This window comes from Galeopterus variegatus, unplaced genomic scaffold (genome assembly GCF_000696425.1).
Source record: "Galeopterus variegatus unplaced genomic scaffold, G_variegatus-3.0.2 Scaffold93, whole genome shotgun sequence".
NCBI lineage: Eukaryota > Metazoa > Chordata > Mammalia > Dermoptera > Cynocephalidae > Galeopterus > Galeopterus variegatus.
Genome location: NW_007726204.1, coordinates 1,003,261 through 1,019,712, shown reverse-complemented (window position 1 = coordinate 1,019,712; position 16,452 = coordinate 1,003,261). Strand labels below are relative to the sequence as shown.

At 46.4% G+C, this 16,452-nt stretch overlaps 1 protein-coding gene across 1 annotated transcript in view; it reads right to left on the bottom strand.

Moving 5' to 3' along the window:
- The window catches only part of LOC103598611 (spectrin beta chain, non-erythrocytic 4-like), a 94,314-nt gene that overhangs the window by 76,634 nt on the left and 1,228 nt on the right, over positions 1–16,452 (bottom strand). Inside the window, 3 exon segments of the mRNA XM_008582647.1 lie at positions 1,058–1,149; positions 3,667–3,840; positions 4,878–5,029. Of these exon segments, the coding sequence (XP_008580869.1) occupies positions 1,058–1,149; positions 3,667–3,840; positions 4,878–5,029 (418 nt within the window).

The window sequence follows — 16,452 nt, the reverse complement described above, 5'->3', positions numbered from 1 at the left end:
CTTTGGACTTAGCCTCAGAAACTGTAGGAAATAAATTTCATTTTCTTTATAAATCACCCAGTTGCAGGTATTTTGTTATAAGCAACAAAAAATGGACTAATACAGAGGGGGAGAAAGGGAGATAGAATGAATGGTAGGGAGGGAAGGAAAGAGGTGGGTGGAGAAAGACAGGGAGAGCCAGGGAGATGAAGAGAGAGAGACAGGAGAGGAGAGAGGAGGAGAGGCAGAGGGAAGAAGTGAGGGAAGGAGAGAGAGAGAGCAAGACACAGACAGAGATGGGGAGAGAAAGAGAGACAGGAGGGAAGAGAAAAGGAAAGGAGGGAGGGAGGGAGAGAGAGATCAGTACAAGAGCCGACACAGAAGTAAAGCCCAACACATGGATAAACAGATGCCACTGCAAGATGAACAGACAGTTCCAGAAGAATGAGAGTCAGAGAAAGCCCACCTTGATCCCATCCATGCCTGCTCCTCCTTCCTCCCATGGTGGGGGTGCTCTACAGAGGGCACTTGAATTTCAATCCATGTCCCTCCCTGCAGCACAGAGAGTCAGGGGCCCAAGTGGACATGTCCACTAGAACCTGCACCCCATCCCATACTGGAGGTACACAGGACCCTGAACTTTCCTGCCTAGGCTGCCAGAGCCCTGGTGTGTGCTCCTAGACAGAGGTGTGGCTGCTCACAAGGGTGGCCAGAACTTGGACACAGAGCTGGAGTCCACAACAGGTGGACTCCACCTGATCTCAGCCCATGAGATCTCTTGAAGTACGGGATGTGATGGGGTAGGGGATGGAGAGAAGGCAGCAGGCCGGGGAGGGTCCACCACTTTTCAGCAGTGACCTCTGAGGAGTCTGAGGGTTCTAAATTTGAATCTGGCCTTCCAGCTTGTTAGGAAGGTTTATTTGTCGAGGTCGAGAAGTGTACATATTTTACTTACAAGTTCATTAGCTTCAAATGTAACTTTCTGACACTGAGGACATGGGCTGCTCCTTGAGGTCTTGTCCCAGAAGGAACCCCAAAGGTTAGGGGCTGCCTACTGTCAGGAGTGGGCAGGGCTTACCCAGCTGTCTTCATCTGACACCATAAGAGCAGGGCATCCTTGGCTGAGCGTGTCTCTCTGTTGTCCTCAGTCTCAATTTTGATGACTTGAATCTGTGAGGATACAAAAAATAGCTAATGGGGCCTGAAGGGCTTAGAAGCGGGAGACCCCCCTCACCAATCCTGGTACCAGGGAGGGAGGCAGGTGACAGAAGAGATGGGGGAGGCAGCTTCAGGCTGGGTCTGGCAGTTCAGGAGTGTGAGGATGACTTCTGGACTGGGCCAGGACATCCAAAAGTGGGGGAGGTGGTTGTGGATTCAGGTCTGTTTCCAGGGAAGTCTCCAGACTGGGAGTCTGGGCCATTTTCCTGATCCAAGACACCCTCACCTCCTGCCTGGGGTAGTGCAGTGGCCTTCATGTTGATCACCCTGTTCTTACACCTCCAGTCTGTTCCCCACGTGGCAGAGGGAGGGACCCTGCAAACACCCCACTCAGATCACGTGCCTCCTCTCCACTCAAGGTAAAAGCAAAAGTCCCCATGTTCTGCCTTCAGTAAGTCTACAACCTCCCTCATCTTCAGCAGCTCACTCCATGCCAGACACCTGCTGGTCTCTTCACTGGATCACCAACGTCCGCCCACCTCGGTGCCTTCTCACTGGCTGTTCCCTCTGCTTGGAACATCCTTTCCTCAAGTCCCCACATGGCTCCACCCTTCCTTCAGGTCTCTACTCACATGTCACCTTCTTCTTGAGGCCTTCACTGACCACTTGATGCTAAGTCTCAATGCACACTCAAGTTTCATATCCCCCTTCCCTGCTTTATTATCTCCTTAGCAATTATCACCACTTATATATTGTATTCATCATGTTTACTGTCTCCCCCACTAAAATGTTAAAGTGCTGGGATAATAGGGATATTTATCTACTTTGTTTTCTGCTGTATCCCACTTAGGAGGTGTTCAATAAAGTTCTGAATGGCTCAGAACCTAGAATGAGTTCTAGGGCCTCAGGGGAGCATTTGAAACTTGGGTCCTGGACTCAAGAACTGGGTTTGGCATATGGGTTCCAAGGGAGAATCAAGACCCTTCCAAGGAGGTTCCAGCCCCTTGTGCAGGGCTCCAGCAGCCAGCGGTGATGCCCCACCTCCATGGTCTCATTCCCTGATTCTGTACTGACAATGTCCTACCTGTCTCCAGCCCCTCCCTGTCCCCTGAGCTCCATCCCCTGCATCCAGTGGACTTCTAGATGCCCGCCCCCCTTTATCCTTAACCCATAACCACCATGGCCTCAGCATCTTCCCCAAACCTGCTCTTCATCCCCTGCCCTGTCTCAGGGCAGCCCCGTCATCCCCCAGTCCCCAGGCCAGAGCTCTGCATCTCCTCATTGACCCCTCCCCCAACCTGCACTCCTCCCCTATGTACTACTGTCCACTCCAACTCCTGAGTGTCTTCTTCACCCATCCCGACTTTAACTCCCCAGAGGCCCACCTTTGTTTAACTCGAGTCTCCTCCCTGGGCTCTTGACCCCCAATTTTTGTGACTACTTCCAATCCACAGGGGCCTTTCTAAATCTGATTACACACCTCCCCCGGACATAACTCTCCAATCTTTCCCATCTCAGATAAAATAAAATCCTAACTGCTAATCACAGATCACCTAGGCCCTACCAACCCCTCCAATCTCATCTCCTCCTTGTCTCCACCTTGCCTCCTATTCTCTAGCCACACTGCTCCTCCTCCTGTACTTCCAGCGTGCCAAGCTCATTTCCACCTCAGGCCTTTGCGTCTGCTGTGCCCCCTGCCTGGAGTGCTTTCTCCGTCATCTTTGCGTGTCATTCAGCCATCAGCTTCTCAGAGAGCCCTTTTCTGACCACCATGACTAAAATCTCAACACGTCCAACCTGATATTTCATGTCCCTTTTATTGCTTTGTCATAATCTATTCTTTTCCTCATAGCTTTTCTTTTTACTTTTCTGCCTAGAGCTGGTCCTTTCCCCTAGAGCTGGTCTTGTTTATGTATTCATATATTTGTTTATTGCCTGTCTCCCTCATCACAATGTAAGCTCCATAAAGGCACAGAATATTTGTCTATTTGTTTCTGTACTGAAGCAGGATTGCCTAGATTCAAAGTCCAGCTCCAATACCAGCTGTGTGGGACCTTGGGCATACTACTTCACCTATCTGGGTTTCGATTTCCTCATTGGAAAATTGGGGTTAATATATATAGTATCTAATTTATGGGGTCGCTGTGTGTATTAAAGTCGAGTGCTTTGAACAGTGCTTGGGGGCTGGCCAGTTAGCTCAGTGGGTTAGAGCATGGTGTTGGTAACACCAAGGTCAAGGGTTCGGATTACCATATTGGCCAGCTGTGCAAAACAAAAACAAAACAAAAAAAAGTGCTTGGAACAGAGCAAATTGTGTGTGTGTGTGTGTGTGTGTGTGTGATGATTATAGTAACGGTAGTGATAATAATTATTTTTATCATTAGTTTCATCCCCACTACCTGGAACAGGGGTCCCGGAACATATTAGGAATATTTTTGGAATGAATGAATGAATGGGTGAATGGGTGGGAGACGTCGTCCTAAGGCCCCACTGTGAGCATGGGCTCGGCAGCGGTCACATGAGGATCACCTGGAAGCGCAGGATGATGGTCCAGACCAGCCCCAGCGTCAGCCGGTGATTCCCATCCACAATATCATGCGATCCCACGTTCTCCAGGTGCACTCGCTGCTCCTTCAGGAACTGCAGCGCCTTGTCCACGTTCTCCAGAGAGTGGATCCGCATGCGGCCGCGCGTGGGCCTCGGCTAGGGCGGAAGGGGCGTTGGACAGGACATCAGGAGCCTGGTCAAGAGCACGGTGCCCTCGGCCCCGCCCCTTCCAGGGCCACGCCCCCGAGTGTCCAAGATCAAGCCACACCCCTTCAGTTTCATCCAAAACTCAGGACTCAATTCTTCTAAGGAAGCCCGGCCCCTTCCCATAGCCAGACCCTTTCAAGAGTCACGTTCCTTCACGGCTTATTCAAGTCCCTGGCTCTGTCCCTTCCACTGACGCCCCACCTCCAACCTAGTAACCACCCATCAACCTGAAGCCCCACTCCTATGGCCTATCGTCACAGTCCCGCCCCTTACACTGGATCTCTGCCCCACGCTCCTGCCTAGAGGCATGCCCATTCCAATCAAGCCCCGCTCTACGATTGTCCCCATTCTATAGCCATGCCCCTCATGACTCCCTGAGCTCCAGGCTCCAGTCCTCTAATGAATCTCTACCCCATCAGAATCCCACGCTTTGAGAAGAAGGCCCACCCAAACCCAGAAACACATCCCCAACCTTTACAACAAGCCACGTCCCTACAACACCATCTGCGTCCCCACGACCTAGGTCTTTCCCTACCAATGAACACTGCTCTCCAGCCTAGAACCCCGCACCCTTATCCATCTACCCCTGCAACAGAGTTATGCCCCTGTTTTATAGCCACGCCCCTTGCCACCTCATACCCCAGGCCGGTCCCTTCTAATGAAGACCCCACCTTCCCAATAGCTCCACCCCTTCCAACAGAGCCCCGCTCCCTCCAACGAAGTCCACCTCTGACCCAGCTGGTTCAACAGAATCCCACTTCAATTCCAAGTCACGATCCTGGGCTCCTCACACCCAAGGTCCACGCCTGGGCCACAGCCCCACCCATCCGGAAAAAAAGAGACCTCTTACCCACAGGGCCTTTCTAGGACGCTCCACTCCTCCATTAGCCCGGTCCCTGCTTGTAGTCCAGCCCCTCCAGCGATGCCCAACCCACAGCCTGAGACCCCAGGGCCGCCCCCGTCCCCAGCCCTTCAGGTCATCTCACCAGCTGCTCCCCAGACAGCACTTCCAGGAGCCGCGTGAGCACGAAGCCGTCCCGGAGGTCCGTATACAGGTCCCCGATGTGGCAAGCCACGCGGGCAAGGTGCGAGTTCACCCACTTGGTGAAGGTTTTCTTCTGCACGGCCTCCCGCTCATCTGGAGGACAGGCCCTGGTGAGCTTCCACCACCCCAGACACTCCATGCCCCCTTCCAGGTTCACTCCAGCCCTCTACCATCCAGCCAAACCCTGTTCAAGCTCAGCTCCCTGCAAGAGTCAAGCCTCTGCACAGGCGGCTCCTCCTACCAAGGACGCCTTCCCCTATCCTCTGCGGCCAACCTGGTGAAACCCTCCCTGTCCTTTAAAGTTTTCCTGAGAGATCACATCCACAGGAAACCTTCCCTGTTTGCTACCTCAGTTGGCTCTTGTGATAACTGTGAAATATATACCTGGTCGTCCCTGTCTCCCCACATACAACACCTAAAATCCTTGAAATCTCCAAAGTGATGTGTCTTTTTGTATGCTAATGACTTGACTGATGGCTGACAGCCTCTAGGTAGCTTCAGGATGGGGGCTGGTCACCTGAAAGTGGAGGGGAGATGGACTGAAGGTTAAGTTGGTCACCACTGGTCAATGATTTAATCAATCATGCCTATATAATGAAGCCTCCATAAAAACCCAAGAGCACAGGGTTCAGAGAGCTTCCGAATAGCTGAACACATGGAGGTTCCCCGAGGGTGGACACCCCAGAGAGGGCGAGGAAGCTCCATGCCCCTTCTCCACGCCGCATCCTATGCATTTCCTCGTCTGTATTCTTTGTAATATTCTTTATTATAAACTGGCGAATGTAAGTGTTTCCCTGAGTTCTGTGAAATTAATTGAACATGAGGAAGAGGCCTTGGGAATCCAGATTCATAGCTGGTCAGTCAGAAGCACAGGCAAACTAACCTGGGGCTTGCAGTCAACTGGCTTCAGAAGTAGGGGGCAGTCTTGTGGGACTGGGTCCTCAATCTGTAGGATCTAAAGCTATCTCCAGGTAGTGTCAGAACTGAATTGAATTAGAGGACACCCAGCTGGTGTCTGCTATAGAAGTGATTGGTTGCTGGTGGGGGGAAAACCCCACACATTTCTTGGTGACCAGAGGTCACAGAAGTCATCCGTGTTGACTGTTGCCGTGTGAGAGCAGAGGAAAAACAGTTTGTTTTTTCCACTCAGTTCCAATTATTCATTCAATAAATATTTGAGTGCCCACTCCGTGCCTGGCACTGTTCTAGGGTCTGTGAATACAAGCAGGACCCCTCCCTCACAGAACTCAGTTTAGTGGACACAGATAACACAGATCGAACACTGGGGAGCCATGGAGGGTTTTAATGAGGGTGAGAGACAGGATGAGAGTCCTGTTCAGGAGTATCTCTGTCTGCTGTGTGAAGAGGATCAGAGAAGGCAAGCATGGCAGCCAGAGAGGAGACGGGAGAAGGGAGCCATGAGAGACAGGACCCCAGCAGAGGTTATTTAGAGATGAAAAGTAAGACGCAACTGACTGGCTGTGGGAGGTGAAGAAGAGGAAGGAATATGCCAGACTGAGCACTCCCTGAAGGCAGGAAACATGTCTCCTCCATCTCTTCTTTAGAGCAACCGTGTTGGACAAAAGGCTATACAGGGAGACACTGCATTTCCCACCTTCCTAGGGGCAAGGAGCAGGCCCGTGACTCAGTTCTCACCAACGGAAGGGAGCAGAAGAACGTGTCCAACTTCTGCCCCACTTGCTTACAAGGAAATTGTTCAGGACCTCTCTTGCTACCTTTGTTATTATTATTATTAATAGCTTTATAATGGCTTTAGTGTGAGCTATAATTCGCATTCTATAAAATTCACCCTTTTAAAGTGTAAATACAGTGGTTTCTAGTATATTCACAGAGTTGTGCAACCATCACCACTATCTAACATCAGAACATTTTCATTACCCTGGAAGGAAACCTCACACCCATTAGCAGTCGGTCCCCATTCCCTCTTCCTCCAGCCTCTGGAAACCACTAATCTACCTTCTGCCTCTGTGGATTTGCCTATTTTGGGCATTTTATACAAATGGAATCATATAATATATGGCCGTTTATGTGTCTGGCTTTTTTCACTTAGCATAATGTTTTCAAGAGTCATCCATCTTGCAGCAGGCATTAGTATTTTATTCCTCTTTATGGGTAAATAATATTAAATTAATATTATATATTATAATTAATATAAAATATTAAATTAATATAAAATCAACTACAAATAATATTGCCTTGTGTAGATATACTACATTTTAGTTTCCATTCATCAGCTGATGGACATTTGCGTTGTTTCCTCTTTTTAGCTATTATGAATAATGGTGCTGTAAACAACCGGGTACAAGTTTTTGTGTGGACATATGTTTCCAGTTATCTTGGATATATACCTAGGAGTAGAATTCCTGGGTCATACGGTCACTCTATGTTCAACTTTTTAAGGATCTGCCAGTTTTCCAAAGTAGCTGCACCATTTTACATTCTGAGAAGTGGTGTAGGAAGGTTCTGATTCCATATCCTTGCTAACACTTATTTCCCCTCTTTTTTATTATGGCCATCATAGTGAGTGTGAAGTGGTGTTTCATTGTGGTTTTGATTTGCATTTCCCTAATACTTAGTGATGTTGACCATCTTTTCATGTTCTTATCGGCCATTTGTATATCTTCTTTGGAAAAATATCTATTCAAATTCTTTGACCATTTTTTAATTGGGTTATTTGTCTTTTTATCATCTGCACTATCTTTGCAACTTTCTTTTTCTTTTTTTTTTTTTTTTAAAGATGACCGGTAAGGGGATCTTAACCCTTGTCTTGGTGTTGTCAGCACCATGCTCTCCGAAGTGAGCTAACCGGCCATCCCCACATAGGATCTGAACCCGTGGCCTTGGCGTTATCAACACCACACTCTCCCAAGTGAGCCACAGGCTGGCCCTTATCTTTGCAACTTTCTGTAAATCTATAATTATTTTATAATTAAAATTTTTTTTAAAAAAGGAATTGCTGCCTTGCCTTCCTCTTTCTTCCCCTGACTCCTATAAGCTGGAACACCAAGATCTACAGAGCACAGGAAGGAAGGAATCTGGAACCTGCGTTGACTCTTTGGAGAAGAATCTCCCTGTTAGCTGTGCTGCTCATCACAGGACTATCCAGGAGAAAGAAATATGCTCTATCTCCTTTAAGCCACTGTATTGTTGAATCTATTTGTCACAGCAGCTTAGCCTGTACAATTACTATTAGAATTTCATTACTAGATAATAGTAGTCACATTTTTAAGTTCCCTATTAGTGCAAAAATAAAGATGTGCAGGGCCGGCCCGGTGGCGCGCTGGAGAGTGCACCGCTTGGGAGTGCTGCGGCGCTCTCGCTGAGGGTTCGGATCCCATGTGGAGACCGGTTCCCGCTCACTGGCTGAGCACGGTGCGGGCGCAACACCGAGGGTTGCGATCCCGTTGCCGTCCCCGGTATGGGCGCGCCACCGCGGGTTGCGATCCCGTTACCGGTCAGTAAAAAGGAAAAAAAAAAATAAAGATGTGCATTTGCAATCTACGTGGGTACATCCAAAAGTTCATGAAAAAATAGAATTGAGGGCTGGCCCGTGGCTCACTCGGGAAAGTGTGGTGCTGATAACACCAAGGCCCCAGGTTCGGATCCCATATGGGGGTGGCTGGTTCACTCACTGGCTGAGCGTGGTGCTGACAACACCAAGTCAAGGGTTAAGATCCCCTTACCGGTCATCTTTTAAAAAAAAAAAAAAATAGAATTGAAAGGTAATATGGGGCCGGGCCCATTTGGGCCCCCCCCCAAAAAAAAAAAAGAAAAAGAAAAAGTTCATAGAAAGATTCATATTACTGGGGCCGGCCCATGGCTCACTTGGGAGAGTGTGGTGCTGATAACACCAAGGCCACGGGTTCAGATCTCTATATAGGGATGGCCGGTTGGCTCACATGGGAGAGCGTGGTGCTGACAACACCAAGTCAAGGGATAAGATCCCCTTACTGGTCATCTTTAAAAAAAAAAGCAATGACGGCCAAGCTGGGGCCACTAGAGATCAGGAAAAGAGGAGAGACCTACAGAGTGCATGAAGGTGGGAGAAGCCGCAATGGGAGAAAGAAAGTACCATTTTGAGCCCTGGCCACTTCAAGGCTGGAGCTGGTGAGTGCACGGAGCAGGAGCTGGCAAAAGCCACAGCTGTGCCCTTCATATGAAGTTACTTGGAGGTGGCAGGGGAGGAGAGGGCCTTGATGGCCCCCAGGCCTGCAAGTCTATTAATAGGGTTCCCGTGGACCCACATAGGAGCGAGGAGCCACAACAACTGAATAACAGGAGCCACTCAGAGGCTAGGACCAGCACACAGTCCACCCCATGGGAATTGTTTGGAACATGGTTCAGGGGGAGACAGACCCACCAGCAGAACACTGGGGCACAGCATGGACAGCTGATCTGTCCCCCAGTCAGTGTAGGACCACTCAGTGGAGACTGTTCAGGAATATAGAACTGCGGGGGGTGTAGTTTGATGAAAAGACTCAGGTCCAGACTGGAGTTTCTACACAACCCAGGTGTACCAGATCTCACAAGACCTGGAAATATCTACAAAGCCAACCATTAAAACCAGAGCTGCACGAAAAGCCTTCCCCAGGGAATCAGCAGCAAAGCAGCGATTTAGCTCAACCACAGAGCTCAAGTGCTGGTCCCCCCAGGAAGTTCTCCCATTTTAGAAGTAAACAAAGGACAACAAATTAGTTCCAGTGCAGAGTTTAAGTGGTGGGAACAGCAAATAATCCAACACAGAACTGAAAGATAAAACAAAGTACCCACAACCAGAGACAAAGTTTGATATGAACTGATAAAGGTCTCACATCAGCAAAGAACACCTATAAAATCTAGAAGGACTGGAAGTCCCCTGGGCTACTAAGCCAGGGAGCGGGGAGGGCTGGGGGCCTTGGTCATGCCTCCCCCCCCATGCACAACCAGCCCAGTGATGACCAGGAGCTGCCACAGGAAGCACCCAGGGCTCTCCCGAGCCAGGGCACTGGGGGACTGAGGGCTTCAGCCACAGCCCCCCGACATCTGCACCCAGCCCAGCAATGACCAAGCCACCACTGTAAGCCCCCTTCTCTCCCCTGGAGGAATGAGGCAGGTGCCACAGGCCTCAACCATGCCCCTCCTCCTTCCTCTTTCTCCCACCCTATTTCTTTCCTCTTTCCCCTCTCTCTCTCCTTCTCAACTGCTCCACAACATCATAGAATGTAAACAAATAATAATAATATTAATAAACAAACTTAAACAAACAAACAAACAAAACACGCTTTAACCAACTGAGCTAACCAGCCAGCCTTTCATGAACGTTTTGACATACCCTTGTATTTCTCTTTTCAAACATTTGAAATCACTTAATAATTTTTTCATAAAATTGCACAGCCTTATAACACCAAGATTATGGATTCAAATCCCCACACCAGCCAGCTGCCAAAAAAAAAGCGTTTTCATAAAATTTACCTTTTATAACATTATTAAGTATTGCATTTTACTTTGGAAATAAAAAATATAGATTGATCTGTATTTTTTTTTTTACTTCAAGTTGTATCTTGAATATTTACCTTTGATTTGAAAGCAAATATGGAGATAGTAACAGTAAATTTAAAAGAAATATTTTGTTTGTTCAAATGTGGGTTTTGTGCTGTTTAGATAGGGTGGGAGCCTGTGTAAGCGCCTGACCATCAATCACACATGAGGAAGTGACTGCAGAAAAACTGGGTGTTTTTTACTCTGCTTTCCAATGGCCAATGCCCATGCCAAATAGCAGATTTGGGCTAATACTAAAGCCAACATGGAACGTTAGTGCATCCCCAGAGTGGTGCCAGAATAAAGACAATGACATTCAGTCCTGCCTCTATTGATGACCAGCTGTGTGACTTCTTGAGGTCATCTCCCCTCTCTGGGCCTCCATTTTTCTATTTGTAAAAAGAGGGGTTTGGACAAGATCAGGGTTTCTTCAGTGGGTTCCAGGGGACCCTGGGTGTCTGAGAACTTATACTTGAGGAAGAGAGATCCAGGACAATATTTTCATTTTGCAATTTCATTTTTATGATACCCAAAGAAAACCAATAGAAACATATCCTGGACCATTCAGACGGCAACTTCATAAAGGACGATGCTGTGAGATTTTGGTATTTATTACAAACTTGTTAGCATGGAGCAGGGGTCAGGAACTGAAGTACCCATACAGGCCACACAGGCCACGTACATTGAGAGAATGACGACCTCCTGAAAGGGGGCAGTGGCCACACAGCTCCTGGGATTGCAGCCTCACAATGATGGAGGCCCAGTATTGCCATATCATGTGACATTACATGAGGAGCCAAAAAATCTGGATTTTTAAAAAAACAAAATCTCCCTATTTTTAAATGTTGGCAATTGACTTACATTTTTATAAAACACAGTGGGAGTGCAACCAAATATGTCTCAGAATTCCGCTCTGATCTGAGATGACCCTGAATGCTTACTGTGTTGGTGAGTGTGCTTGGCTACAGTGCGGGTGTCTTCTGCTTGCCCTCCAGTGCCACCCTCAGTCCTCTGCACCTGCTCTGGGCCCAGGGAGGCTGGCAGTGCAGACTGTATGAATGGGCTCCCCAGCCCTGAGCAGCCCCCAGACTTTCAGCTGGATGTGGCCAGAAGGAGATCAGAGGAGAGACAAAGGGTCAAGGAATTTATTCCTTCCCGCTCTCTCTCTGCCTGACCAGCCTCTGGCAGTGCCTGGTTCCTCTCCCTAATAGCCAGCTCCTGCTGGGGAGGCCTCTTTCCCTACTCACCACTCTCTTCCCTGTCCTTGGGGGTCTCCATTGCCCTTGTAGGTTCCCTCAGCCCTGCCCACCCCTCTGTAAATAGTTCCTTCATTAAACTCTCCCCGGTTTTACCACTTTGAGGGGAGGGCCATCTGCTTCCCGCCAAGACCTTAGCTGACACAGATACCTTTGGGTTGTCAAGACTCCAGGCCAAATGACAGTTGTCCTGCCTCTGCCATTGTGCTCATATTGACTACTTTTACCACTTACATATTCCTCTCCACTGTGGTAATCAACAATCACAAGCGGAATACATTTTCTCAGAATAAGACTTTAATGTATTCATATACTTAATACATTGAGGCTTTCTTAGAGCAGAAGGATAATTACTCCTTTATCCATTATTGGATAAGGGGAAAAGGATAGAGAGAGACTTAATATGTAAATGATATGCTTGGGTATTAGTCTGGAAAAAGCTAGGAGGCCAAAGAATATCAAATATTGATAGAAATGTGGGGATATTAAAACTTCTGTGCCTCCCTGTGGGAGTATAGACTGGGACAGCCACTCTGAAAGCTATCTGAAACTGCTAAGGCAAATTAAATTAGGGCATACCCCCATGACCCAGCAATTCAGTCCCTGCATATACATCCCAAAGACTTTTTTCATACTGGTTCACAAGGAGCTACGATCAAGGAGGTTTGACACAGTGCTATTTGTTGGGGTAGGAGGTTTAGGGATAGAGGCAGCCTGGTTGTCCTGTACTGGGAATGGGTCAAATATTGTGAGTGTACACCACAGGCCCCACACAGCAGTTAGAAGCAACAGGTTAGATGCGTTCAGAGTCACATAGATGAGTCTTTTTTTTTTTTTTGGCAGCTGGCCAGTATGGGGATCTGAATTCTTGACCTTGGTGTTCTAACACTATGCTCTAACTGAGCTAACCAGCCAGCCCTGAGTCTTAAGGCACAGTGCTGAATGAGAAAAGAAGGCAATCTAGAACCTGATGAACTTGCATCAATTTACAATACCTGCATGCATAAACCCACAGATATATGGTTCCAAGATTTATGACAAAATGACATTGCAGTTCTCAAAGAAAGGATGGTCTTTTCAATAAATGGATCTGACTCAACCACATATTCATATGCAGAAAAAATAAAATTCAACCCAGACTGTATACAATAACAGATAATAAATTTCATTTGGCTTACAAATCTAAACATGAAAGGAATACAACATAACTTTTAGAAGAAAACATCAAAGAACATCTCCATGATTTGGAGTTGTCAAAGATATCTCAAATAAGACACAAATAATGTTAGCCATACAGGAAATAATTATTAAATAATTATTAAATTAGACTACATTAAGAAACAGAATTAAGAAATTCTCTTCATCAAAAAGCCCCATTAAAAGAATGAAAAGAGAAGCCACAAGCGCCAGCCCGTGGCTCACTTGGGAGAACGTGGTGCTGATAACACCAAGTCAAGGGTTAAGATCTCCTTACCAGCCATCTTTAAAAAAAAAAGAAAAGAAAAGAAAAGCGAAGCCATGGAGTGGGAGAAAATATTCACAACACATATATCTGACAAAGGGCTTGTACTTTAGCAAAACCACCAGTAAAAAGCAGACAAATTAATAAGAAAATGGGCAAAAGACTTGAATGGGCTTTTCACAAGAGGATATCCGAATGGCCAACAAACATATGAAAATGTATTCTATCTCACTGGTTGTTAGTAGTAGTCAGGAAAATGCAAAGTAAAACCACAACAGAATGTACATCCATCGGAATGACTAATACTAAAAAGACTGACCTTGATAACACCAAGATCAAGGGTTCGGATCCCCTTCCCGGCCAGCCACCAGATAAAAAAAACCCAAAAAAACCCCAAACTGACCATATCAAGAGTTGGATACACAGCAACTGAATCGCTCATACACTGCTGATGGAAATGTAAAATGATACAAACCGGCAGTTTTGGGGGATTCCATGGTATAATGGTTAGCACTCTGGACTCTGAATCCAAACTGGCATTTTCTAGTAAAGTTAGATACACACTTATTCAATGACCCAACTTCACTCCTGGCTGGGTATAAGTCACCAGGAAATGAGTGCTTATGCTCGAAAAAAATACACTAGAAAGTTGAGAGCACCACCATTTGTAATAGCCCCAAACAAGAAGCAACCCAAATGCTCATGAACAGGTGAATGGATAAGCAAATTGGGGTATATTCACATCATGGAATACTGTACAGCAATGAGGAGAAACAACCTACAAGTACAGGAAGATACAGATGAATCTTACATGCATAATGTTTAGTAAACGAAGCCAGACATAAAAGAGTACAGAATGCATTATTCCATTTATATAAATTTCAAACACTTAGCAAAATGAATCTGTGCTGTTAGAAATTAGGAGAGTGCTTACCCTTGGACTGTAGTGACAAGGAGGCAGCCTGAGGGGGCTTCTCTGGGGCTGTCATGTTCTGTTTCTTCATATGGGTGCTGATTACAAAAGAGTGCTGATTTGTGGAAATACTGGACACTCATGATTTACCTGCCATTTTGTATGCATGTACTAGTTTATTATAAAGGTATACACACACACACACACACACACACACGTGCGTACTAATTAGCAATGCACATTTTGCAAAATTATCCATATGCAAAGAAAAGGGTTCACATTAAAACTACCTGAATGGTTGCTTATAGGGGAGAAGGAACAGTGTGAAATATGGGAATAAAAAAGAATAAACAAATAAAGAGGAGAGGGGCCTCACACAGACAAATGACGACAGCAATCCACAAACTGTGGAGGGTGAATAACGGAACTGTCTCAGAAGAGGATCCAAACGATTTTTTAAAACATCTTCATACAAAAGCATATTATGGAGGAATTTTGTCAAAGGTTTTTCTTTAGTCTGAATAGAGAAAAACCATGAGAGAAGTGGGCAAAGGGATGCAAAAGAAATGCTCCATAGTGGAAATCCCAGGCGAATATCAGAGCAAGTAACTTTGGGCCCATATTTCCTCATGGCCAGAGCTGGTGACCAGGACATTGTTCTCCAATTGACCACAGCCCCTAGTCCACTGCTTTATGTCCCCTTCTCCCCAGAGAGCCTTTATTTTTGACACCCTGCTTGACATCTTATAAAGTTCCTAGAATCTTAGTATCAAAGATCCCATGGTTGTAAATTGCTGAGTTACTAAAGTTCTGAGATTCTGAGGGAACTGATTCTAACTTTAGGGTTTTAAGATTTCATGACTATAATAATCTATATTTTATGATTGCAGTGCTCCAGATTTCTAAGATGTTAAGGTCCCAAGGGTCAAAGATGCTAGTGGTTTCATGTTTTAAAGACTTACGATTATGAAGTTACACATCTCTGAGGATTCTCAGGGTCTTTGCTCATAGATCTTTTTCTGAGGGGTGGGGGTACAGCTGGCCAGTACAGGAATCGAACCCTGGACTGTGTTATCAGCATTGGCTCTGTGCTCTAACCAACTGACCTAACTGGCCAGCCCTCCTCATAGAGTTTTAATGCTAATGATTTAATGCTTCTGAGGCTCCAAAGCCCTATGAATATAAAGTCCTAAGGCTCAAAGTTCTACAGTTCTGAAGGTCTAAGGTTCTGCAACTCTATACCTATATAAAGTTCTCTGGTCTTTGCTGATATTGTTCTAAGATATCAAAGGAGAGCGACCAACCATCCCAGTTGGCCTGAGACAGTTTCAGTGGTAAGACCAGGAAGGTTTGGTCACTCCACCTCAAAGTCTTCAGAATCCACATTTCTGACCTGAAACTCTAAAAGTTTAAATTATAAAATCTTAAGAGTCTATGTGTATTAGAATTTATGTTTCTAAGGGCCTAAGATCCTAGGGGCCTATTATTAAAATTTCTTAGGTCTGTGATCTTAAAGAACATTTCCAAAGGTCTCCATTTCTGATGGGCTCCGTTTTGAAGAATCTCTGAATAAAGGGGACCTCTACATTCTCTGTGCTAAATGCTCCCTGAAATGTGGTTCTAAGATTTGAAGTGTCCTTGATTCTCATTTTACCATATCCCACCTCTGCTTAACATTTTTCTGTAGCTCCTCAGTGCCCCACGAGGCCCTTTAATATCTGGCTCCCACTGGCTCAGCTCCCATCATCATTTACTCCTCACCTATAGCCTTCTCATTCAATCTACTCCAACTGCTGGAGGACTTGAATATGCTGTTCCCTCTGCCTAGAACATTCTTCCACTCTCTAGGCCTTTAGGTGTCATCTCCTCCTCCAGGGAGCCCTCCTTGATTCTCCAGGCTGGATCAGGTACCTCCTTGGGTCTCCTACAGTCCCTGGGCTTCCTCATCACAGACTCCGCCTGTGCCTCACGAGTCCTGGCCCCAGCCCCAGTCCTAGACCTGACTCCTCTGGGTCATCATTGTCTGGCTGAATCTGTATCTCCCACTGGACTGGGAGCCCTGTGAGGGCAGGACCAGGGCTGGCTCAGTCACCACTATGTCCCTCATGTTATCCATCATGGGCCAGGCACAGAGCAAGCACTAAATAAATATTTTTGGATGAAAATAATAAATTCTAGAATTCTAAGTTGATATGTTCCAACCTTTTTAAAGTTCTAAAAGTCTGAAAGTATGATTCTAAGTTTCCATGAGTATATGTTCATATCAGTCTGGGTTTCTAGATCAGAGGAAGCTGGCAATCCATGGGTTGAATCTGGTTCATTCCTTGTGGCACATACAGATTTTTTT